Raw genomic sequence first — 27,437 nt, forward strand, 5'->3', positions numbered from 1 at the left:
TGGTTTTAGTAAGAAGGCAGCAGTTCGTTGTCCTGAACAGCTCAAGGCAGTGAACGTCGTTTCAGCGATGGCTATAACGTTCTGCGACATGTTTTAGCTCTTGGCGCACCGCTACTGGGGGATCTTAGACTCGGAATAACTAGCCCTCTTTTCGTTATCCGAGTCGTAAAGAGACGGGTACTAGAGACCCTACGGATTCCAGTTGGCGTAAAGATCTTTTCTCTTTGGCCTCTTTGCTGCCAGGTTCTAACGCGAGTCTCGGATAATACCTTAAGCAGCTCGGGGACAAACGATCTTGCCATTGAAGATTTCAAGTAAGAAGATCAGGACCCATATCTTGCCAAAAGTAGCATCGATTTCTATATTAGAAGCATCCAGACTGTAGCTTGTCTATCCTGGATGGGAGCGAAACTAACTCCCACATAGAGAACTCCGAGTATTCGAGGATTATTCGAGTCAAGAGTTGTTCTTTGAATAAAGGCCAGGGTTTCGAGGATCTTCTGAACCATATATTTGCGATGCTCTTTGAAAATAACTCGCGGATCCCTTTATGCGTGCCGTGGATAAAACCTTACCATTCATTCAATAAGGAGAAATATGTGATGCATTCATCCTCGTGCACCTCATTACATCACACTTATCTATATTGAATGCAAGCTCGTTCTCTCGACCCCGAGTGCTTAAAGTGTCAAGATCTGCTCGCGAGGTATGACTCTGCCCGTACAGCGTTCTTTCATGGCGATTTTTAGACACGGAGATAGGAAACAGTGCACGGAACACTAAGTAACGCTTTGAAAGACCTTAGGCAGTACCAGCAGATTGTTCGAACGATCGATACCGTGTCGTCCAAAGCAGAACCTGCTACGTAATCGTCACCGATAAGTCCTAATAGCACATTCGCGACGAATGTACAACAATTATTGGCTCTGTCACGCGGAGTTACGAACCAGTCTTGTCTAAATCGCGTGCCCCTGTAGGCGCGAGAGACTGAGAGACCTGTCTCGGCTTCACGCCGTGATAAGGACCAGTCCCTCGAGTCCATGTTCGTAGGACGAGTTTCGAGCACGAAAAACGCGCCTCGTTTTGCTAGCACCAGTTATATATTAGAGAGTAAGAACCCAGGCGTCTGCCTTACGTAAGTTCTAACAGAACAGCGTCACAGTGGACGGTCCGACGTAATTTCGCCTTTTTGCCCGCGCGAAAGCGTTCGCCGCAGTGACGATAATTCGTCAAGGATCGATCGTTAAACTCTCCTCGAGACGATAAAAAAGGACGGTTTGTCGAATGGTGAATCGAGAACCGGTTTGGCGAACGGGCCAGCACGTGCCGGATGACGAGGCGCGCTCGTCTCGAACGAGGAACGACGTTGCCCCTCTTCCCAATTCATTTCGTCGTCCCTTTCGCGGTCGAGGCAGACACCCTGCGTTGAATAACCCATGCACCGGGTCGCGTCTTTGTCGCAAATAAGCGTCCGCGGGGCCGTAGACCAACGTGGACCGCTCGTCGCGCAAGGTGAATCGCTTCGAAGATGAAGAAGCGGCGGTCACAGACTAAGGAGCGGACCGAAAAGGCTCCTTCGAGCGTGTGTTGGTTGGTGTGTCGAGCTGCGGGGGCGAGACAATCCGCCCACATCGTTGGCCGAGCCGTTCGTCTTCTCGGTCCGTATACTGCGCACCTTCGTCCCACCCTTATCGTACGTCTTCGCGTCGAGGCGGAGATTAAAAGCTTCGTGGAAATCGGGGAACTTAACTAAGAGTAACGCTCCTCCGCTCGCCGAGTCTCAAAGAGTAGACGTACTTTCTCGCTTGGAGGTCTTTTTTCACCCACCAAGCATCGTCTATTCTCTTTCGTGGAATATCGTTAGGATTTTTATTGTTTTATAACTGTACAGAGTGCAGTTGTTGTTGTTCAAGAGCTGTATTGATTGGCCAGGGTATGTTACTGACTCCGAGCATGGGCAGGCCATAGTTTCTTTTCAGTGCTACTATTGGTATCCCTGCTGCGAGTCGGTAACACGATAAAACAGTTCCCTGTAATATTCCACGACCTACAGTGGGTATGCGTTTGCCTCTAACTGGTAATGCAGGTTCCTTGCATCCAGCAGTTGGTAAAATGGAAATTGCAGTTGCATACCGACGATCAGGAACTCGTATTTTGGAAATAATTGTTATTGCCTGGAGCACGGGTAGTTTACGGCCGTATGTTACCCACTGCCAGACGAAACGAATCTTCGTTGCCCATTGCCGCCCACGCGCGAAGTTGCAAACAAAATTCGTTAGTCGCAGAAATTCGATTTCATTCATCGACGTGCCGAATGGGAATTTCATTTGTATCGGAGCGTCGAAATTCATAATGTTGACGCGGAGCAGAAACGCGAGGTATACCCAGCCACGTACTCGCGATCCCAGATCAGTTTCCGCGGGATTGCGCAATGGTGCCTCTTCTTCGTTACGCGTAATCCACGCAGACGAGCTAATTAACTGCAATTAGCGAGCGCTCGCGTTGCATCGCCCGGCCTCGAGTTTCTGGCTGGCCCCTCCTCCCCCGCATTCACCTTTATGACTGTCGCGGAAAATTCCATGCATGCCCCCCTAGTTTTCTCTCAATTTTTTCCCCCAGAAAATTGGGCTGAAGATCGTGTTCTGAATATTGAAAACAATTCGTAAGATTGCACACGAATTCTTGTATTTTAGTCTCAAGTAAATAAACCTCGAATTTCTGAGACATTTGTATTCGTAGAAGAATCGTTTTGTTCAAGATAATGATTTCTCTTGGTATGAAATAGTCGCAAAGAACGACGCGTCGTAACGTATTGCGGCGTGTTCGTCCGTGTTAATTTTAATTTATCGTGCCCTCCCGCGACTGCAGCCTCTCCCTTTACGCCCGACGGTATTTCAAGAAAATTAATGCGACCGTCCGACCACGGTCGCGTCGATCTCGTTAGTGGGTCGCTAAGGTGCCGTGGGGGATATTAATGGTATTAAAAATGTGCGAGTAACCGCGATTCGTTATTCGTTCGCGGCTACGCGAATCTGTCCGCGAGCTCGCATTGTCTCCCGACGTCTCGTTCTCCCATTATCCCAGAAAACCGGCGGCCATCCTCGAAGGCGTCGCGGAAGGAGTTCGAGAACGTATCGATCCCTCGCGAGGCACGATTCACGGACCGGGGATTTATCTCCGGGGCACCGTGTATGTTTACGAGCTCGATCTCGAATTAAAATCTCGCCGCGGATGTAAATCTGCTTCCACTCGATTTGCGGAGCTGTCAATTTTCCCTCATAGAAGGATATGGAAATAAAAATATCGTTGATTTTGGAGTCGAAAAAGACAAGGCTTCCATACCTTTGACTCTGGATCGAACGTTGTTTTTGCTGGGCGAGAAAATGGACGTTTTCGGAGAACAATTCGGGCTATGGAAGGTTACCTTTAGGGGCATTAACGTGAAGTTGCATCGCTCCGATGGAAGGATCGTTAACTTTCGCCGCGATAACGGTGCAACGCGGAAACTTTCAGCGCATTAGGTTTTATCGCGTAGCGAGAATAACGATGATTCCGGTCGAAAATCGCAGCACAGAGGGAAACGGTGTTTTCTAAAGCGATAAGTGCTCCGGGAGTCGGTATTCAGCGACGACGGGGTCGTATAGAGAAAAAATATTTGCAAGGGAGCACCGGCAAGGTTTTCTGATTCGCGGCTGGAGAGGTGCACGCACCGCGTCGAGGTTGACCCACATTTCGCCTAAAGCCTCGCTTCTCGAGCACCATCACCTGGTTCCTACGTCACGTGCTGCACCAGCCTGTGCCCGTACGTTTGTGCGCGGCGATACTGCAAGTGGATAAAGAAAAAACGAAACGCAGCCTGCGTCGAGAGCAATCGTCCCTCGCGTATACACGGTTTGCGAAAGGGGTTGCAAACCGACAGAAAAAAGTAGATTTTTCCCCGTTCTCTCGCGACTGGTACGCGTCTAGTTCGATAACTTTGCACCGATTTACGACACTGTCGACGAACGAAAGAGTATTCGCGTGTAATGCATCGATTCGAAAACAGATTTAGAATCCAGCGAGTGTTCGAGATTCTGTAGTCCAAACGGTGTTCCTATTTTGTAGGTTGGAGGTATGTACAGAGGAAGAAAAAGAAGGCAAATTTGTCGTTCGCAGTCTCTGTGTGTGCTTAGGTGCGTCAATGTTTAGCGTGTTAGCTTTAGGCGTGTTAACACTACTATTCAAATGCGTTGACTTTAAGTATTGCCTCGACTTTCGTACGCCCTATTTCAATTCCTACGAGTTTTAATACGTTTTGAATATTTTTTAGTAATTATCGATGACAGAATTATTTATGTACGTATAGTAGGACCTCGATTGTTGCTCGAGAGTTTCGTTCATTGCACGATGGATTCAAATAACAGTGGGGATAGGCTTCTACCTCGTTCATTGCATTCCCATCCCTTATTTTCGATAACTTCGATAAGTATTAAACGTTTGTTTGCGCTTGGAAATCGAACGTTCGTAAACCGAGATTTGCCCGACTCGAAAAAAGTTTTTTCTCCTGTTTAACGTCGCCGTTCTCAGAAGTTGGTAACACGATAGGAGGTTGTCGAAGTCGCAGGAACGATCGTTGGTAATTCAATGCGCGCCCGAAGACATTTAAACCGCAACGATTCCGTTCCGGTCGAACTTCTTTTCACGATGCTCATCGTTAATACATTGGCAATCATTTTTATAATTTTTTCCTTATTTTTTTTTTAATTGAAGTACAGTCGTTAATTACAGGTAGCTGCTCGATCCCTGGCCTTCCTTTGAAACCAATCGTGTATCGGTTACGGGCGCGTTAAGCGATCCGTTTCGATGGCCACCAACGTTATTCGACGCTTCCGCAAGAGTCTCTCGATACGTCGCGACGCGAATTGTTTCGAGCGCCCGTCGTGCTGGAAAGTTCTTTGTGCATCCTCGAACGGGTAAACTGGAAAGCGGAGAGATCGTCTCTCGATAGAAATTTCGATTTTCTGAGCTAACGATCCATTTGGCAGAAACGAAAATTTCAAATAATTCCGAGCACCCGTCCAGAGGTACTATTTTTGTAAATATTCTAAGAGACGTGATCGAATCGGTGAATAATTGGTGGAGCCAGAAGCCGCGAGGACGGATCGTTCTAAAATATAAATTTCATCCTGATTTCCCCGGCTATCCTTTTATCCTTTGCTCTTCTCGGCGAAAGAAAAGTCGATCGATTATGCATACAAGCGGAAAGGAAGATATTACGGAAGCCCCCGCGCGTGGATCGCGTCTTTCGTACGGTCCTGATGTCGCGGCGGCAGGCTTTTTATTTCTTCCGGGTTGTCGGGCCACCAGGAAGTCCCGCTGAATTGGTAATTTTCCGCGAAATTGATTTCCATCGCTGGAAAAATTGCCCCGCGAATTACGCAAATTGCGCGATATTTCGTTCGAGCACGCTTCTGTACATCATGTACCCCCTTTAAACAATTCGAATTTGTTTTTAAAAATATCCTTTATTTTCTTTATTACTCCTATGGGGCCTGATAAAGGACAGTCGTAAAAATGGCACTTTTGGTACTCCTATATCTAACTAAGAAACTAAGAAAATAAGAAACTAAGAAACTAACAAACTAACAAACTAACAAACTAACAAACTAACAAACTAACAAACTAACAAACTAACAAACTAACAAACTAACAAACTAACTATATTTAAGGTAAAAATATATAAAAAGATTCCAGCTTCGTAGGGTGAAGAAACGCTCTTCGAAGAACCGTAGTTTCCACCCAGAAGTCGAACGATAAATATCTACGTAGCATTTAGTAAAACACGCCCGGTAAATTTGTTTAGCAGCCGTTTACCGATGCAAAGACCAGAGTATATAGACACGGGGAGCGATTCGCGTAAATTCGAGCGTTCGTTCGACGGATTTTTACGCAAATAATCAGTAGGCAATCGAAGCCTGGTTCCCGTTGCCAATTAAAAAGTCAATTATCCCCGGGCGATCCCTGACGCGCATCAATATTTTCCCTGTCCACGTCCGCTTGTCCCAACCGGAAGCTCTTGGAAACCTCGCGTTCCCGTTAGAAAACACGCGTTTCCACTCTTCGCTCAGGGAAACGATTTTCGATTAAGTTTTTCCTTGGCGCGATCGCGATCGGTGCCCACCGGGACGAAGAAAAAAAGGAAACACGGCGTGGAAACGCGGGACGGCCATTTCCCCGATTCGCGGGGACCTCGCGGCTCGTTCTTTTCCGCCTTTTGCGCGGTTAACCGTTCAATTCTGTCGACCTACATTTCGCCTCGCAACACTCCGATACCCGGAACGGGTATTAAGCGTCGACTAACAAGGGAGAAAAGTTCTTTGGCTGCTCTCAAAGGATTCCTGGTCGCCTCGATATCCCCGGGTACAAACATTGCGGCTGGATATACTCGCGTTCGATCCTTTGTTCGATCCATCCTCGCCAGGTTGGATCAAATTAGCAGGAACCGGTGCTTTTCATCCCCGAAGATTAAGAAGATTACCGACTCTGTGCATCCGTTTAAATTTCGATGCCCCGAGCTTGTCGGGACAAAACGTGAACCCTTTGCGTTTGGAAACTTTCTTAGGAAACTGAGGGGCACGTGTAACGATGGGTGTTCGTCAGGAAAATAATTGCAGCTATTAACCAGTTTACGGATTCTCGTTGACTATTTTGCTTCCGAACGTCTGTGTACCGAAACAGCTAGTTTAGTCGGTCCACGCAAACCAAACGCTGCACGTTATAGTCTCCATGTCGGTTTATGTGTGCAGTCACTCGAAACGGTCTACGTACAGCACACACTGTACGTTATGGACAATACGAAAGTTTCGATAATCCTATGGGTATTAAATTGTATGCTTGTTTGCGCGCCTGAGTGCTTCCAACGTTCCATACTTCATGGCCGCTTTTCAGCCGGACTCTGCCGCAGCAAAAGGGTTAATAGGGTCCCCATAACCAAGCTTTATACCGTACGTCGTTAGGCTATCTATTCTCCATAACGATATTTCCGGTTTATATGTCGCTACTCGATATTTTAAACGACTAGTGGTGAACAAGAGACTCGAAGTGAAATTACATTTTTATTTATTTGATTCGTGTTTGCATCTCAAGCTCATTTTCCTGGGTTATTGTGTGAAAGAATCATTAACATTTAGTTCCTGTTTGGAGCAAGAAACGTAGACGGGGAAAGCCGTACCAATTTTCCGCCATAAATCACTAATTCTCGTTACAGCCTCGAGAAATCGAGCAGAAGCCACAGTTTCGCGCATCTCGTAGATCGAAGATCTGTCACCATAAATAACGTCACGGCACGTGGTCTCGAAGTACGAGCTAGGTAATCGAGAGAACAACTCCGTAAACCCGATTCGACCCATCGAAGTACACGGTTTTGTCTATCGACAGGTCGAACGTGCTCCGACGATGTCCTCGTCTGTTGTTGGCGATGCGACCGAACGTCACGCGAAACCAGCCATTTTTCGGACGTTTCTGCTTCCTGTGGCACACGAGAACATCTAAAATTACTATTTTCCAATACATGGAAAAATTTATTATTTCTCTCGTTCGCGGTACAATTCGAACGTCGAATAAATTCCTGGGAACGAAAACTGTCGCGGCGGCGAGCGTGATTAAGAACCGGCCATCGCGTTTAAACGACCACCGCTGATCGTCTTCGTCGATATTAATTTCTACCCGGAAACCAGGTGCCTTTATCGCTAGCTAATTATCAGATCTTGCTAGGAAGCTCTAAAATGGTAATTGGAGTTTCTCTAATTGCTGCTGGGGAAAATGACTTTAACGGAAACCACCGCAAGCTCGGGTGAATTATGGAACGCCAAAATTGTTGGGATCCTTGATATTTATTTTATACCCATTAATACGGAATGAGATACAAGTATAGAAAATAGGGGACCATATTAGCGAACCATATTCCAAAATTGGTCTAACCAGCGAGCAGTAAAGTAATCTTAGCGTGTTCGTCTCATTGGAAAGTCTACCAGTTCCATGAACAAGATATAAATTGTCGAAGCAAATTTATTTCTATACGGATCGCATCGAGGAACGTTTGTGGAAGCATCGCGCGCGTTATACGAGCAATTTAATTGAAACTATCAGTTCGTTTCCGATTGATGAGCCTCCGAAGTGGGACGCGAATCGGAACGAAGCGCGTCAGAGTTATAAATAAATACGGCGGAAGGAAGGAAAAAAATACGTGGAATATTAAATTCAGTCGAGTAGCCTCGATCGATAGCGTTCGTAAATTGTATCTGCCCGTGGCTTCCGTTACATATTCCTGGTCGCCGGACGCGGAAACGTAGGGACGCGAGAACACGCTTCCTCGAACGAATTCACGTGAAAGAACAAAAATCCCCATCCTGCGGCCGACGGCTTCAATGAAATCCCGGTCGGATGCGATAGCTGAACTTTCTGCCCGAAAAACGTACCGCGAAAAGCAGACCGGCGAGTTTTAATAGGCGGAGGGCTACTCGGCGCATTTCCGGAGTTCTCATTGTTCGAGGCCTTCTGGTCCCGGGGTAGCTCTGCAAACCAGTAATCTGTCAGACGTTCGTGCCATACGGGAACCGGGATTTCGATGTGTATATCCACCTCTCCTTTCTACCGACTTTTCGAACATTTCTCCAATATTTTCGTCCCGAGTCGGATATGCAAAAGCATAAAAAGACAGTTTACGTACCAGAAGGATCCACAAACGACGCCTCCCCGATGCACAGATGCATTTTTCGAAACTCGATTAATTATTCCGACCAACGGTAACATCCGATAACATTTTTAGAAGATAATGGACTCCCGTTATTTCCAACTTTCGGGTACACGAGTTCCTCATTAGCCAATTTAGCAAAGCAGATACAATAGTGTTGATCCTTCGAGCGTGACAATTATAAAACAAATGAAACAGATATTTAATTGAATCTGTTTGCTCTATTTATCCAAGCTACACTATTTTTTAATTAACATAAATTTCAAATAAAACGATTAAAAGCGTTTGGGAGCTGCTGGTAACAAAATTGAAATATAATTCGGTGTGCATGCGTTTACTGTCTGAAAATTGAACAGAAAGGACGAGGTATCGCGCCGTGACCAGAGAACCGTTTCGATATTAAACAAGCGCCCGGTACAACTTTCCCAATCTTCATTTTTCTCCGCGGGGAACCTGAAGTTTCCCGAGCGCGGGATGTGTCCTCGTTCGCTGGGAAACTTATTCTTACGCGCCTCGTTCAATTTCGATATTAAACTGGCCACGTTACGATCTCCTGTTTCTAAATACGAGAAAAGTGGTCACGATTTTTATCCGTTTAAAACGTTCCAGCAACTAGACTCGTCCTCTTGCGTAATCGACCGCCTCGATTTGCTTTCTTCTCAAACTGAACGCCTGCAATTTCAGTTGTTGCCAACTGGCCACATCTATCTTACCTAATGCAACGCTGAGATCACGCTGTATTCGATGCACCGATAACCACACAGTCGAGGCTCTCGTACGCTCTTGACCCTATAATTCTCGAGTTATTAAAAAGTCGGGGTGCATTGTGCGTCCAGTTTCTGAGAAATAAATTTTCCGAGACGACGGTTCGGAAAGTGCATTTGCTGGAACGTTTTTCCATTGAGAATTATGTTTTCCGACAGTCCTTTGTTCGCGGGCAGCGCACGTAACACGGCGTTAACAATGAATCCGTTGCAATTAGGATGCGACGCGGGTTTTCGGGCCAGCGAACCGACCGAGCAAGCCTCGGCCACGGTTCCCGAGCATCTCGCGCATCTAGGAAGGTCGAGGAGAATCGGAAGCCGTTGCGGCGACGCACGAGATCCGCCTAATCGCGTTAGGGTTCCTAACCAGAAGAACCATTTCTAAGTAGCTGCGGACGGTTCAAGGTTTTCCCGATAACGCGCCATCCACTTCGATCGCGACGCTTCCTTCGCCAGTCGTTCAGATACTCGGACCTTTTGGGAAACATTTTTCTAAAACAAGGTAAACTGGTTTCCTGAAAATTATAATAATTAGGACAATCGTGTTTATCGTGGAATTAACAGGGTGTGTTTTTAATAGTCTGATCTCGTGTCCAAATATCATTGAAATGCTACTTTGTTCTGAATTATTTCACATAGATCATCATCGAACATTTTATGGCTTCTACAACCCTTATAATCGTTTGTTCATTCGCGTGAATACTGCACATGGTTTTATCGATGTTTTTAACCATTATTCATATTATTCAATTTCTGTTCTTCTGTTTATCTTTTCTGTTTATTAATGGGTATTTAATAATCCCATGTATAAATAAATAAATTTCTCGCCTTTGCGCGTTTAACAGGAATTCCTTGGAAAAAATGAGCTGTCAAGATCGATCGAAGGAGCAGAGAATCGTCAAATGGGCGACAGCAATCGAGAAGGCAGCGAATCGCGAAACTGGCACCGGAAAGTTATTACTTAATGTATATTCGAGTGTGCAGCGTCGATCCTACATTAATCGCGATAGGCGGCGAGGCAAGTCGCGTTAAAATCTCGAAAGCTTGCTCACCGTGCGCTTTTAAATTGCTCCCTGTGTCGCTGCCGCGCTCGCGATTCAACCCCGTAACCGAAAATGCACCCTATAATGCTCACCTGAGATCCATCAGCGTTAACGAACCTTTTACGCGGTCGCTAGTAGCTGCTAGTGACGCCTCTCGTCGCGACGCTATCTCGTGGCAGGTACTCGGGCGAGATGCCCTCGAACGCAACGTCTATTTTAGCGAATTAACTCGTGAACTTTTCGATGTCCGATTATATCGAGATCAAAGAATATTTAGTAAGAGTTTCGCCGCGGTAGGAAACGCAGTCGTAGACACTTGGCAAACATCGTACCGACTAAATTAATATTGTAATCGAGTTATCCAATTTCCATGCGCTCTGAAAACCAGGGGACGCGACGAAGTTGGCGCGAGTAACTACCCCCGGCGACGAATTGGACGAAACGGGACATCCTCTGTAACAGAGCTTTCCGAAGTGGGATGGGGTGACCCCTGGAGGATCGTTTTACGAACCCAAGGTGGTACCAAGAACATTTTTAACCCCCTGTCTCCTATAACATCGAGCCAGACTCGTGGTTCGCGTTGCAGATATCGTGGAAAAGGCCCACTCGTGATGAAACTGTATTATGTGTTTTACTGTTTAACCCTAGAACTCTTTAGGAAGGGTGAAAGAGCTGGAGACGTTAATTTTCGCAAAGAAGAACTTTAGTTTCTGTTTCGTATAGGCTAACGACCTTTTATAATTATGAGGCTACTCATTCAAATGTATTCCCTGTATACAAATTTAAATTAATTTTCAATTAAACAAACAATTTATGATCCAGTTTTATCGCACACCAGTCGTATGATCAATAGGAAGTGCAGAAACCTCTTTGGGTATGAAGCGTCAAAATAAATTTCAAAATAAACATAGAAGACAGCATAAATTATAGTAGGTGATATGGTCATCAGATAGGGGATGAAATGCCCTTTAAAATGAGCGTTCGAACGAGTCGATAGCTTTATTAGTTCCGGAGATATGAGGATTTTAGTTTCCAGTCGATCGGATGAGACCGAAGCCCTTGTTTACATCGCGACATCAATGAACTTACTACGGCCTTGCAAGGTCGTTGACCGCACGTGCTCGTAGTAAATAGTAAACGTGACGTCACTCAGTCACTCGGTTACTGGGTCAACGTGCGACAAGGAGGTCCGACACGTTAGATGAAGACAGCGATAGTCGAATTAAGAAAAATTACCTTTTACATAAATTACGATATCTCCGAAACGGAAAGTCAGATCGACAAAAACCAAAAGCCATTTTAAAGAGGAAGGTTTGCCGCCGCTAACAATACCTTAATAATTAGTAAAACACTAGTAGTTTCGGAACTGCACGGGTCTAAAGTTTTAGTATTTTTAATACGCGTTAATAGGCCTTTCCAAGGCGGATAGAGAAATTACCTCTTTACATAAATTACGATATCTCGAAAACTAAAAGTCGTATCGACAAAAACCAAAAGCCATTTTAAAGGGGAAGCCTTGCCGCTTCTAACAGTAGCACAATTATGTGTAAAACACTAGTAGTTTCGGAACTGTACGCGTCTAAAGTTTACCTATTTTTAATACGCGTTGTTAGACTGTTCTAAGACACTGGAAACTGAAGATTCTCTCCTTTCGTCTTTGCTATACATATATCTCCTATTTACATCGGAAGCTAACCAGAATTTGGTACCAAATTTTGTCCAGTTTGTTACAAAGAAATATAAATCATTCAACCGGTCATTTGACCAATCGTGGTAGGTTTAGTGTTAAATTTATGGATCATCGGAACATCTTCTAATTTTGGGGGGGTGACAGATGGGTATCGTCTGTTGCGTAATGCGTCGAGTACGCTGTTATTACGATTTGGGTCCTAATTGTCCCGTTAGAGACATCTCGCGCATGCCTTCTTCGCGGAGAATGGCAGAATCGAGAGGGAAATTTGCATAGTTACTCAATTTCCTCCCTGCTATTACCTGAGATTGTCACTCAGCGTTAACTTAATCCGATTCTAGGTGTTCAGGCTTCCCGGGATTAGATCTGTCGCGAAAGATCTCCGGCTTTAAATAGACCTTCTTCCGATACAGAGATTGCTTCTGAATTAACATCCAACCGGCGCAAAGTCGTTCCCGGTCGTCTGCGAGCGACTGAAACCGGACGCGCGGCTTTTAATCGATGATCCCCCAAAGACGACCAGTTTTATCGCGCAAGGGTAAGCTCACCGCCGCCTCCTCGGATCTCTTTCGTTCGTTCAAAAGGCCTTCCAGAGTCAAAAGACGCCTATTTATTCCGACCGCGAGGCGCTCCTTTTCGAGCGAATCTTCGCTTTTCATCGGTTACTCCTCGCTACTCTCGACGCCAAATTAATTGGCCGCTCAGGGTCCTCTCCCTGGCTCTCACCGACGTCCCTATTCCCAACCAACCCTCTTCGAAACTCCAAAACGTCTCTGGTCATTTTACACTTTGATCGAGTAATTCTACTTTCATTTTGAAGTTCATTCGTATCACGATAATGGAAGGATTTACAAATAGACGTTTTGTGTATCTAATCTATATCTCATGATAGTTACGTAGAATTACTCGGAAGTTTAGATAAATCTTTTTTCTCCCATCAACGCGGAGGATTTATTCCACGTTGGCCTTGCGGGACCAATTTATTTGGCGCCGTGTATACGTGGCCTAGTTTTCTCAGACGCCACTGGAAACCTATCTAGCGTCCACCTCGTTGCGTGTTTCCCCGTAGGAAACAGTCGACCGTAGTATACGAACCGTGAAGAGACTCGCTCGGAGACGCGTTCCAGACGCATTCTTACGGCGGTGTAGAACTTCGTGTCGCCTACAGGACCGTCAAGCTATAGTCGTGAGAAACCGACAGCTCGTTGACACCTCTTACTTTCCTGCCACGAACCAGATATCCTTCAAATTCTCAGACCCTTTTTCATCAGCGGCGTCTTTTTCAACGATCAGCTGCGCCATTATGCAATCGTTTGCACCGCGGCATCCACACCAAAGAAACGCATCGTCCTTTTCAATTTTTCACGACCAGAGTAGGTAAAATTATTTTTTGCCGCAACGTACGTACGCCAGTGTTGCGGTATTCGTCCGCGAAAGGTTAAATCTGGGAAAGTTCGCAGAATTTTTCTCGCGTATTATTCAACCAGTCTCTTTCCTCTTCCTCGCGAAATGTACAGTGCTGTTGCATGTACGCGGTCAGCGTTGTTTTCACTTTCTTACGATACGAAACCGCGACGACATTCTTTATTTGGTATAGCGCGCCTCCGGGCCGACGAGTACGTTTTCCAGCGATTCCAGAAACTGGTTCCCCGACTTTTACTGCCACCGGCGGAATAAACATTCGACCGTGGAAAGAAGACGCCTCGAACGAAACTCGCGATTTTCGTTACGGTCGTCTCGATCCCGCGTGGGTGGCGATTGGTATTAACGTCACGATTAGAGAATCTGCGTATAGATTGGCATAGCTCAATTGGCAGCGCGATTGCTTGGCAACGAGATGCTCCGAGAAGCTTTACGATCCCGTTGATGTCACTGCTACGCCCGAGGTTGAATCTAGAAACTAGGACGTGACGTACCTCTTTTTTTTAGCGACGAATATTACCCCTTGCTTTTGGTACAAAAAAAAAATAAAATTGAATAGTACTTCTTTAAGACGCTTTGGAAATTACGTTGGAGGAGGAGCTGTTGAAATGCAACGCCGATACAATCGATAAAATCGATGTACCATGATTCCACAAAAGATTCCACGTTCTTAAAACGTGAAACGTTGTAGGGCGAGGTGGAAAACGGTGGAAAATCCGTGGGAAACGTCTCGTCCGTGGCGAACGACCGTAAAAGAGTTAAGAGGCGATGGGTAACAGTGACGGAGAGGCGCTTCGACTTTCAGTTATGTAAAACGTTTCGCCGCTTCAGCGCCTAAACACGATAATAGTCGGGTTCGCGATCGCGTTCGCTGCACCGTCGATGCATGACGCGCATCCTGCACGGATTCATCGGCTGCCAGCGTCCTCGAGTTATCTGAAATTGAATAATCGCGCTCCCCGCTAACCATCCCGATGCCGCTTCTTCCTTTTTTCCCTCCTCCTCCCCTTTCGGTTCGTCCTCGTTCAATCTTGCTTTCTCGGCCGGAGAACCGAGGATCGCTTTCAGACATTTACCGAAAGAGTGCTTTCGACCAAGATGGAGGCTACTGGAGTGCTGGTTAAATAATTCCCCCGAATTGGGTTACCGCGATCGAGCTTAAATTATTTAACCGCGATACCCGAACCCGAACTAATACGCGTAGAATTTTAAACTCGTAATCAGCGATCCAAAATGAAACTCCAAACAGCGGCGTTCGTGGAAATTTAAAAATCTGATTTCAGATTCCTAACCATTTATAAAAAAAAAATATTTTTTTGGCGACCTGAAAAATATTCGCGACGGACGGGTTTAACTCGTCTTCCTCTCGTGCGTCTTATTTCACACGTAACCGGGCGTTTCTCGTCGAGAGAGTGACCCAGTTAACGGGATCCAACCCTTCGCGGAGGGTTGCTGGGATCCGAAAGTCGTGTTCCGTCTTATCTAACGCCCACGCTTCGAAACGTCCGTCCAGAGAGGGCTGGAAAAATATTGTTTCGCCAGGATCAACGAAACACGAACGACGACAGAGTGAAAGAATAATTTCGTATGCTCTTGCGGTGAAACGGCAACGTTAAACACGTCGGTTGCTCGAACGTCAAAGAGAGCTATGTTAAATTTGTATTGGACCGAGTATTTGAATTGCACGCGGGTGTCGTTCGATTGTTTTCACCTGTTGACACGAATGCTCGTCGCTGCAAAGCACGGTGCTCGGTTTATTCTGTTTCATCGGTGGTGGTTTCGATTCGAAACGACCACGATTCTCCCTGATGTTCTTCAAAAACTGCTCTAAATAATTCTCGACGTCACAGCGATCGAAAGCAATGTCTACCATTTGCATGTAGATGGAGGAGGGATTACATTGCATGGAAGGTGACTGTAATCGTGCACATTGTTGCTGCTACGAATAAAATCGAAATTGTTCTCCAGGAACGTTATCGTCCCCGTGCGTGTAACTTCTGTCGCGTGTCTATCGCGACGACGCCACCTTAACGATTCCCGGTGCGATTTTAACAGGCTGTTGCGCAAGCACACTGACTCGCGAAAACAGAGGAGGATTACGCAAACGACAGGGGCATTTTCGTCCTTCGATGCGAGCGAACATTGCTTTGAAAGGTGAAATCCGATGCCTGGAAACGCTCGCCTGGCTATGCCTATGTAGTTGGCACGCGCGGCTCGCTACGTCGCGGAATAATTAACGACTTTCGCGCACGACGCGCCGATTAAAGCGGACAAACCGAGGCTGATTTTACTTTCACGCGAATTACGAAACGGCCTGGTACGCCTAGACGATCTTAACCCCGTCGATACGGAGTTTGGTCGCGAATACTTATTGGGACGCATCGGTTCGAAGTTACCGGGGCTCTTAATCGCGTCTGTTGCACCAAACTCCGGGCTCTGGAGGCCATAATCCACAGTTATCAGCCCTCTTCGCGTTCCCGAGAACGTACCAAGACCCGATTAGACCAATTACAAGCTCCCGTGGATTTACGTTACGTCGATTGCTATTGCGGGCGAGTTAGCAAGACGCTAGAACCGCACGTGTTCGCCAGAAATACGGAAGGTTATTTGCAATGAGCAACTTCTGAGCTGTTTCTTTCGTAGACATTTCTAAAAAATAATGTCAATGGTTGCCATTGGTATCGAAAGGGTTGATGGATCGAGAACCTCGAACGACGTCGTGCACCCCCGAAATCCGCTCGATTTCGCATTCTACGGTCGCGCGAGCCGCGCTTTGAAAGTCTGACGAAGCGTCTGGCAAACGCACGTGCGCGTCTCGCGACTCGCATACGAGTAGCGGCGTAATCGCGGAACACCTAACTCGTAGCTTTCCATTTGACATCGTCGAATCGATCCTCCGCGAGCTTCCGGTGGTGGTTTTACGACAAGTGTTCCGAGCAGACTTTATAAGGAAATATTCTTAATCTTGTCTGCTTCTGACTTCTCTGTAACTCTTATCGTTTCCATCCAATTTGCATGAAACTTCGCGTATCAGATCTAGGACCCAGTATAAAGTTCAAAGCTTTGATTCGACCGTGGCAAAAATATCCGTAATAATTCTTGGAAAATGCTTTAACGCTAGTCTTGCTCGTCCGTCACGCTCGACGAGGAAATAGTCATTACATCTGTTGGCGCTCGAGCAAGACACGGTGGCTGAAGAATCGCTGGTTAGAGCGAGTACGACGGCGTAGAATGCTCGTTTCCATATCAGTGAATTCCGAGGAAACGCGCGACCGTTTAAGGCGAACCGAGTACGGAGGAATGCGCGCGTACACAGTCGGGGAGTGTAACGAGCTTGCTTTAACGCAGAGACCAGCGAGAGAAATAAGAAACACGTGTTTTGACGCAGAATTCTACGCTTCATTAAATATACAAGGCAACGCGCTGGAAATTGTCATCTTGATTTACATCGAGAGAGAGAGAGAGAGAGAGAGAGAGAGAGAGAGATAGATCGGATAAAATTTCCAAAGGGGTGCGAGAGGAATCGAACGAGACCTTTCTAACGAGTCTCGAATTACGAAAATCGAGTCGCGGATGGCCTTCGAATCGAACGCACACAAAGTTGCATCGGCGATTTTCATCGAGTTTCCTTGCATCGATCGCTCCGTAAATTTAATTTCAGGATCCTTGTGCATCTCTGGTGTTCGAACGATCTCGCGAGAAACGTCGCCGATTTCCTAGCTTTCGTTTCTCGGGTACGCGACGATTCCCGGTCGGCGCGAAAAGAAAGCGCGTGTTATGAAACTTTTATGCAGGGCAAAGAGCAGTAACGTCGAAAGTAGCAACGTACCCCCTCCTACCGATAATATTGCCGGTAGTTTCTCGCCGGCGGATCGCAGAGAGAGTCTCGCGCGGGACGAAAACAGTTCTCCGATTAGAATTTTAAATGGCACCGGGTCCGTATCGACGATCCGTGAAAGCGGGGATTAAGATGCAACCGGGAACTTCCGGCATCCCCGCCGACGAAACTTCCTAATGGCTCTTTTACGAACTTGCCAGATGTCGATAGATCTCGCGAAGTTCACACTTAACCAGGGTCCATGGCGTTCCTATTTTTCGCCGGCTCCTCGGTAATTACCTTGATGGCCTTTTGTCACCGTTCCAGCGAGCTTTCTCGCGGCCCATTAGCATCTTCCGCGAGAACAATTCCTCCCTTGTATATGTATATCGTTCGACGGTGTCTTCGGGGGTGTAGTTGATCGTTTGCTAACGATCGGAAATGAAACATTACAGATTCGGGCTCGAGTCGAGGCGCTGATCGATCGAGCCATCGAGGACGGCTCGGTGTCTTGATAAATGTCTTCTTACTACTAAATGTCTCATGACGGATAAGACCGGGACAGTTATCGAGGGAATCTACTCTATTTCTCGAGTACTTGCTCGATTGCTATCAATTTTCCCAGCTAACCCTGCGATAAATGTCTGGAATCGTAGATCTTTTAACCCGTGCGATAGTGGAGTTTTATTAAACCCTTTAGTACAAAAGATGTAATATGTAAAGAACTACAAATGTGGATTTTTCATAGTCAAACATTATCAAAACAATTCGTTGCAAGGATAGTTTTAGACTTTTTGATGATCGTTCAATTGTATCAGTTTTAGCTTGTACAAAATTTGCACGACTAATCATTCCATTTGCACAATTCTGCGATCCAAACGTTGTGGGATAACTTTCAGAATAAAATAGAAACTAATTCCTCAAATATTTTGATTATACATACAAAGGAAACAATTGAATAATCGTTGCGTTTAACGAAATCAAATAAAAAAAAATCATGCGTTTAAAACCTCGACTAAACGTTAATTTCCAATCAAGAAAAATAAACGCGGACCCAATATAAAAGGCTACAAAAATAAATGGTAATCCGGGAGTAAATTTCCTGGATTTAGTCCGGCGATGAACCGCGATTACCCCTGTCGTTAGGCAAATAAATAAATGTTATTTTTCCGCGGGGTGCCTGAAAAGGCGTTAGGGGATGGTGGAGCAAATTAATGGGGGTTTGGAAAATGTTTTGTCGGCGGGACCGATAGCTGGCCGCAAAAGCCGCATGCCATCGGCGGTGGCCGTTTGCAGGTGGATGCAGTTCTAATGCCAGAGACGCTTTGCATCGCGCGCGGCATTGCAAGGCCAGCCAGCCGCAAGAAATCGCCGACGGGAATACCGGCCTCGCAACTTCTCCAGGCGTATAAATCGCGTCGCCGCGACACGAAATGATGTCGGCTCGGAACATATCTCTTGCGTAACCGTGCGCTATCGGCTCTCTCGCGAGAAACCCCGGCAACCAGTTTCCGTTAGGAGGACTTTTAAGGCGAGGACCGTTTCGAACCGTTGAAAACGTTTCTATCGCCCCACGGATCTAGAAAATCCGTCGACACCGACGGGGCGTTTCTCTGAACCGAAATTTTACGTTTCGCGATTCCAGTGACTGGAATTTACGTTAGACCAGATCGAATTTTATTTGATCGTAATTCGGTGTTCGAGGCAAAAATTCTACGCGAGTGAATTTATTGCTACTATCGACGGGTTGGCAACCATTGCTTTAATCGATCGTATTATCGTTGTCGCATTCTGAACGTGACACTGGACATGTGGCTTTGGTGATCTATAATGACAGGTTTAACGCGATAAAATTATACTACGATTAGAATGAAACTAAATGGAGCAGTTTGTTTACGTTGTCTAGTTTGCTGGATTGCCTACGATAAAACGATACCAAAGGAAAAGTTTTTCTCTTCGAGGAGTCTCTATAGACCCTATCGATAGTACGTCGCTTTGAATAAGTTCATCAATACGAGATTCCGGAGTTGGAGCTGAAGGCTCAATCACTCGTCCCATGTGTTGCGGATCAGCACTTGTTCGACGATTTTTGAACCGATCAACCCACTTGCGAAACTTTCCAGGATTCGTAGAACTTCCCTCGTATCGCTTAAGCACACAGAAATTCTGACGATCTCGCCCCTTCGAAGACCAGGAATCTTATCAGCGAACCCTCTTATTCTGCCTTTTGCTAACTCCGAATTGTGGCTTCATTTTTATCGGAGATTCTTACGTCTCACCTACACTTTTTTTCTTTCCACGGTAGTGTAGGATATTATTATATAATAAGTGTGTATCTGTACGCGAATTAATGGGAACTAATGATTTCTTAAATATGTTGAATATGGTGAAAGATTTTAGTCTAAGTTGAACAGGGGTTGTAGAAGGAGCTTTGTAAGAAGAGTGTTGGTTATTTATATCAAAAGTTGAAAGTTGTTTCCTGCAAATCCTCCGGTGTTCCTCAGTTTGCCTGGCCTCGAATGGAAAGTCTGACGCAGAAAGGTGTCTTATCGAGGTCGTCCAGTGCAAACGGTTCGTCAGATTGTAGATTTTCACGGGTAAATCGCCCGCAGGTCCGTCCATCCGTACGAAAAAAGGGGTCAGCCACTCCAAGTGGCTTTCAGCGTTCAAAGAGTTCCCAGGCGAGCTTCTTAAGTCCGCTTTTGTATGCGCGATTTCCACGAGTTCTTCCATTCCGGGCGACGCCAGTTTTTTTGCGTTCACCTGAGCGCACCGCCGCCTCGTTTCATGGTCATTATCATCGCAGAAGGCGAGGCCTGGCGTCGGCGTCTAAGCTCTCATGTAACGCGTCTCCGTAACACGTTTCGGATCTAACTCGCAGCTGGTACCCCGCCCTCGAGTTTCAACGAGTTGAACTGTTTCGAGCGAGGGTCTCGTCTCTTGGAAGATCCGAGACGAATAATAAGACACGAAACTAATCTCCTCGCAATCAAATTACACGCACACGAAACATCCGCAGTCTCTCAATCGATTCCTTTTCGCAAAAGCCAATTCGACTCGTAATTGAAAATACTGTGACTTTATTTCTCGACTCGTCCGCAATTATTTCGGAGCACCTTTTAACGACATCATTAAGAAATATATTCGTTGGCTTCCTTTATGGTTAGATTTCCTGTCCCCCCCTACCCCACCCTCCATCCGACTTTTTCTCGCATTGTTCGAGCGCCTGTGGTTTCTCTTCGTTTTATCGTGACGGTTGTGTACCTCGGACTGGATAGTTTTTTGCAACAACTGTTCTTGCATTTCGAAGGAGAAAGTAGCGGAGTTGTGTACGAGTTATAGATTCTGAATTGCGGGCTCGGAATTACATAGCGCGTTTTAATGGAACCGCTTAAACGACGCAGAAGAGGCGGAGAAAGAAATGGAACCGGAACCCGGTACGATCGTAAGAAAGTGTCGCGACGCTTCGCGTTGTTTCCACGGGGAAAAAGAAACAGAAGCAAGTTCACCTTTTCGGTGAAAGAAATTGGAGGGAATTAAATTTTACGTCAGAACAGTCTTCCGAGCGGTAATCCCATTAGCATAATTGTTAAGCTAGAAATCTTCTCGCGAGCGTTCAGCTTTTAATTCCCGCGATTAGTAGTCGATCCCGGCAACGCTCGCGTAATTATCCTCAATTATCGAGTCCGTTCGTTACGAAGTGTTTCTTTTGTCTTTGTTCGACGATGTACGTCGCAGGATGCCCCGGCCCCGGCCCCGGAGAACGTTAAACGATAAAGACGTCGTCGAGAACGTTCCCAGGATCATTATTTACAGTTGGGTCCGAGTTCACGGATGATTTCAGATTTCCACGCAGCGACGCTTTCGATCGACGATGACCCGACGTGGAAGCGCGGACGGTTCCGTTCCGCGGAGATTATCGCTGGGAGAACGACTAACCCGGAAATTGCTTGGTAATTTTCTCGGAATTAGAAGATATAGAATAATCGATCTCTCCCGTGGCCGTTGGTCGGGGGGGGGATCCAGGAGGTTCGTTCATCCGCTTAGAAATTGCGTTCTTACCTGAAACGCCGGGGAAAGGGGTGAGGTCATCCGACGCTGAAAAAAATCCCTTGCTTCCGTTCTTGTTTATGGGGTCAGTGTCGGGCCTGGTGATAGTTACTTACGGCCGATTCGCGCTTTACGGATGATTTACGACGTTCACGGACGAATGGGTTCCTGTGTGGAACGAGATTACAAAGAGATATCGGTCCGGCTACCACGACACCATGTTGGATCATCCGTCGACGAGGTGGGCTGTCCACCGGACTTATCAAAAATCGACTTTAATTGCCCCTTAATTGCGACCTTGTACTTGAATTTTTTTGCCAGTTACTCTGTTCCTGCGGCGAGGTTCTTGTTGGATCAATAAACAACAAAAGTATTGTCGTCGATACGTGGGATTTTGTATCGAAAGTAATTAACACGGTCGCTTTTCGATCCAACCTTGAAACGCGAAGAGGAGAAAAAAGGGGACGGTGAATAAACGTTGCAACGTTAAGAAAAAGCGGCGTGGAGTTGTGGAAAACAACGATTACGTACAGACCACAGAATTTTAATGGCGTTTACGGCGTTGCCATTTAAGGCCGTTTTCACCGTTCGGCACGCGCGACATTCAGCGACAAAAGGGAAACGTCAACGTTGTCGTTCACGGTCGACCGCGAATTAGCCAACGTCTCTGCATTTCTAAGAGGAAATTGCCGTTTCGCGCTGTTTCTGACGGCCGAACGCGTCGTTATCGTTATCTCCAAAGACCGGGACGAACGCCTCAATGTCGCGAGCCGCGTCACTGGCGATTTAAATATCGAGGCGAGGCTCGTCCGCGTCTTTACATCTGCTTAACGAAGACACCGATAGATAATGATCAGCTCGATCGAGGATTTACGGTGGACATTCGTCGACGCTGAGTTTCATCTATTTTTAAAACGAGAATGCAACGCGCGAGATGAATTTTAATATTATTTGCGACGTCGAACGTCAACCGAGCCAGTGTTTATCCTCCTGGTACGAATACATCACGTAATAAAGATTAAATCTTTTCCTGTTGAACCGACCATCTGGAATACGAGCCTCGAACGTGCAAATTCCTTTTACGACGTTATTTATAACGACTTCTATAAAAAGCTTTCGATACAGTTTTTCTTTGTTGCTAAATTATGTACTTCGAGGACGTCAATTTTGTGTAAAGAATTCTAACCCAAGTCCTTTATTTTACAATTTTTTTTATCGATCATATTGCGCTCGTATTTCAATATAGACGGTTTCTGTTATATATCGAGGATCTGAAAGCGATTCGTGCCATTAAACACCTTAATGGCACCTTATTACTCTAGGAGGACCTGTTGAAACCCGAGACTCGGTGTTTTATGAACAATCTATTCTTTAATGCCTCTAAATGTGTATCTATTAGTTTCCATCGCCGAAAACTTTGTTACGGAAACAGTGGCATAAATATCGTTTCGAAAGTTAACGTCCACGAGATAACATTAATAAAATAATTTAGAATAAAGAACTCTCGTGGGTATTCTGCTCGAACTGTGCCACGTTTCTTGCGTGTACGCGGCACGATTATTATCTCAATGATATGAAATTCACCTCAGACCTCTCTTTTTCCTGTCATGGCAATTATTCAGAGAGTGTCTAGACTTAGAACTTGAGACTTTAGCCTGGTCTCCTTTTCATACATGCCGTTGCAGATCCATTGAAAACGTCCTATACCGATTCTTGCGCGATAATTTTCAATCTGAATCACACGCTGCATTATCTGGCCAAGATTATGGTATCGTACGCCGCAATACGAGTTTATTTTCGCTGGAAAAACACCGAGCTCGTATCGCGTAAACCCAGACTTCTCCGGTCTGAAATCTCTTGCTTGTTCAAAATCAATAAAATTAGGTCGAATATCAAATATTTTTATTCTCGTGTTCGTGTATACGTTCGATTAAAATTGTACACTTCGAGGTAACTCGCTTCTGAAAAGATTATCTCGCTACTCTCGGCTCGTTCAAACGGCGAACCCGTTACTTTAGGAGAAACATCGTTAACTTTCAGATCGCGGTAAAGTAATCGAGGCTAAAAGATAGCGTACTTGGCCACGCAGCTTATTGGACCGGAACTCGAACCCGGAACACCTTTTACCGGACGATTGCTTCGACCGTTGATTTATAATCCACAACGCTGACCCCCTCCTACAAAGACTAAAATCGTGCGTGCGCTAACAAATCCGTAAGCCTGGCGCGCGCGGTGTTTAGATCGGGATCTATTTCAGGCGCGGCGGAAGATCGACTCCAGAAGTCGTGAGAAACACAGAACCGGTACGACCGCTCCCGGGTGGTTTGCTCCTGTGATTCATAATTCGCTCGTTAGCGTCCCGCGAGGCTCGAGAAGCGGGATTTAAATCGCGAAATTCCACCTACGTAGGAAACAAACAGTGACGCGTTCTCGCGATAGGAGACAAGGCGAGCACCTGTCCCCACTCCATGGTGTCTCGAATAGGTAGAAACGGGAGTGCGAGACGGCACGTTGCCGAAGGTGTACGTATCCACCGAGTGTCCGTCGAGAATCGCGGAGTGGGAGAAGCTCGAGGAAGGAGCAAGAAAGACTTGCCACGAGCGTGGAGGGACCTGTGGCTTCTCGAGCAAGTCACACGGTCTCGAGCATGTACCGTCGACTCGTTCGTTCGTCACCGCGATCGCGACTCCACCGTTCGACGATCGAGTTCCTAGAAAGTTCCTAGCGTCTCGAACGTTAGCCGCCCGCGAAATTTGAAATCGACAGGTGGCCGGATCGGGTATCGCGTGCCTCGCGTACGACAGTGCGCGATTATTCCGTCACGGTGCGTCGCGTGTTTCTCGCGGCCATCGATGTTTCCACGGGGGAAAATCGCGCCGACGGAATTTCTAAATTGCTCGAGGAGAAAGGTACTTTCTACGCCGGATCCGCGTCGACGATGGTGTCGATTTTCCGAGCGTCCGACAAGCGGATCGATATCGATGGATCCGCTCGCGTACGTCGTATCCACTCGCACGCGACCTTTGGCTGCACCTCGGGACCGAGCCATCAGCCGCTAAACAGCCGATTAAATTTACATGGTGACGCAACGGCAGCTCGTGACCGTCGACGACGGCCTACGAAGAAGCCAGTTACGAGCTCGCGCACGTCACGGTGAAAAGGGCCGTCACGGTGCTCTTCGCGAACCTTTCGATATCGTCCAGTGAATATTCGACGCGACTGGCTTCGCCCGATACAGGCTCTTTTTACGCGTACGGGGTTATTCCTGGCGGAGCCGGGATAAAATTAACACGTGACCGCGAAAGAAACAGTGCTATCGATTTGGGAGACTATTTTTGTATCGACTGGACGAGAAAACAGTGTTTAAAATTTTTTCTTTAACACCCCACGTGAACCTCTGTTGTCTCTTCATAGCCAGGAATACTCATACCCCAAATTAGGGGATAGGGAGACGACCATCGAACCTCTAAGACGTCTCCCACGAAACAGTGTTTAATTCCTATCCCAGTGCACCGTTCCACAGTTATACATAATCGGTAGCCAAGAATTAGATCAAGGATCCTCGTACTAAACGCTTGGTAGTGCAAAAAGTGTGTGACCCCCTTTGCAATCCCGATTTCACCAGGATACTCGCCAAAAAGTCCAGCGTCAGCGTTAAAAGTTTCGATAAGTTCCTCCCAGCCAAGGTTCTCTGTACCAAACAGTACCGTGCAAGGACAAGCGTGATATTTTTTCTGTGTTCCAAACCCCCATTGTTAGGGACAAGTGTTTCGTAAGAGGGAGTGTGATCCGCGAACAGTGTTTAATCCCTGTCCGGTAGCTCCGCGCGGACGATCGATACGCGTTATCCGGATTCGAGACCATCGATTGTGTTGCGGCAGAGATCGGGTCGCTTCGCGTTCGACGAAGCTCACCAAGAATCTTGGCAAAGGCACATTTTTCCCGGCGAATCATGCGAGAGGGTGGTGTCCGGAGCCTCGAATCGCTGGAGGTTGAACGGTTACCGCGATGTCTGTGCTGGTGACATTCTGCGTGACATGGGAGCCGACGATATGAACAGGGAGATACCGAGCAGCACCCTCGCGACCCTCAGGGGGATCCTGGTGAGCTCTCTGTCGAGGGAGAACCTGGGGCCGCACGATCTGTCGGCGCAGGAGAATGGGAGGCATCGACCTCTGAGGAAGGTGCACTTTCACGAAGGTACATTTAGAAGTTACATCCTGCGGTGATCATTTAAATATAAACGGAGGAAGTGGCGCGCCCGTCGCGACATTGTCGATGGCGGAGCAGTTCCTTGGGACGATTCGTTCGGTACAGAAGTATCAGAGTTCGGGTGGCAAAGGTTACGGCGAAGTTCGAGAGTGAAAACCGATACTATGGCCAAGAGGGTTTTTACGATGCTCGTTCGCTATGCTTGCAAGGGAATAGATTTTTTCAAAATAACTGTAGTATATATTTTCTTTTATTTCAACCAGAAAAGTTGCGAGTCCTCAGACGCTCGTTTGGAGATCACGGTCGATGCTACGAAATGTATGCACATTCCTTTTTATTGCATGTTTTACTCGTTTCTCGAAATTCGTATATGGTCGCTAGTGGAGTGCAAAGAGTTAGACCCGTATTTTTCTTACAATGAAAGGAACGATTCAGTCTTATTTAGTTAAACGTCTAAAGAATTGATTTCTTAATCTCGTAGACGTTTAACTATGTCAAGCACGACACGAAAATCGAATAAAATACGTGTCTAATATTTTCGAGTGCTCTGCCCGTGTATCTAGTTTCGTAATAATCGAAGATTGTCAATTGGGTCATGTTGCTTGTCAGTTCGCTGACGTCGTTTACGCAACCAAGGTGATCGTTCGAACCATCGCGTCGAAAAAAAAAATTGGAAGCATTAGGTCGTTTCGTTATTTTTTGCTCGCCGAACTATGCAATCTCGTGACGTAACGTAGACGTACATAATCGGTCTTACCACATCGAATCATAAGACGTCCATCGTTGCTTTTTTTTACATTCGTTCTCCTATCATCCGTTGAATCGAGTTTGAGTACCGTGGTTAATATTTCTCGGTTAAAAATGAACGAACGAAAAAATTCACGTTAAGCAACGCGCTATTTTGTTGCAAGCCACCTAAAGATCCGACAACTTTTTCAATCATAAAATCACCAACGAGTCACGTGCATTAAAATCAACATCGATGATTAATAGTTTTTGCTTGTTCGCGCATATTCTCCGCGAATACAATTTACTTAATCAAGAATACGAATTATGGAAAGGTTTGTGAAACGACTGAATAATATACGCGACCCCGGTGATCCCCTGTCTTCTGGCCATAAATCATCGAAGCGTGTGATCGATATCTGCTTGGATGATTATTTGGTAAACGGAAGATTCCGTTCGTTATCGCGTTCGCTTTCTATTTCAAAAGTCTACGTTCTTAAGGGCTGAGGTCATCCACACCCCATTACCCTTAGAAAGATCAAGGGTCGACCTCGTACGTACGAGACGGAGAGCTTACCGAGCTCACCTATATTTTCCGTCCAAAGGCGACGTTCGATGAGGCGTATTTTCAGAGTATATCGATAACTTTTAAACGAAATTCAACGTTGCAAACAAACAATGCTTCCGTAACTTTCGAGCATGGAATCTGAAACTTGTCGAATCGACTGGTATTAAAATGACGGGTTGGAGGCCCCCTCTCACCTGGTATTTCTAGGGGTTAAGCGTCGCCTGTGAACTTGTCCTGCCTCGTTCGTCGCGTCCGCCGTCTGGAATCGAACGATCCCCGTCACTCGTTATTTCGGTCACGATCGGTGTCCTGCTTATGAATCGATGATGACCATCGAACTTTCCACGCGACCTTAACGAACGTCTGGGTTTGTCAGGCGAATTCGATACCTGGACAAAGCAAACTGCGCACAAG

General features: G+C 46.3%; 1 protein-coding gene across 15 annotated transcripts in view; it reads left to right on the plus strand.

Annotated features, from left to right (window-relative positions):
• The window catches only part of LOC122397947 (MAP7 domain-containing protein 1-like), a 219,619-nt gene that overhangs the window by 101,242 nt on the left and 90,940 nt on the right, over nucleotides 1-27,437 (plus strand). For 2 of the 15 annotated variants that reach the window (XM_043397458.1, XM_043397461.1), the window contains exon 1: nucleotides 24,099-25,717. The exons of 12 other annotated variants lie outside the window; for them this stretch is intronic. In XM_043397458.1, the coding sequence (XP_043253393.1) occupies nucleotides 25,555-25,717 (163 nt within the window). In that variant the 5' untranslated portion in view covers nucleotides 24,099-25,554. Of the gene's footprint in view, nucleotides 1-24,098; nucleotides 25,718-27,437 lie in introns of those variants that run through there. One more of the 15 variants, XM_043397466.1, reaches the window with a different exon arrangement.

This window comes from Colletes gigas, unplaced genomic scaffold (genome assembly GCF_013123115.1).
Source record: "Colletes gigas isolate AHSC1104 unplaced genomic scaffold, ASM1312311v1 Colletes_gigas_Sc00010, whole genome shotgun sequence".
NCBI classification, from domain to species: domain Eukaryota; kingdom Metazoa; phylum Arthropoda; class Insecta; order Hymenoptera; family Colletidae; genus Colletes; species Colletes gigas.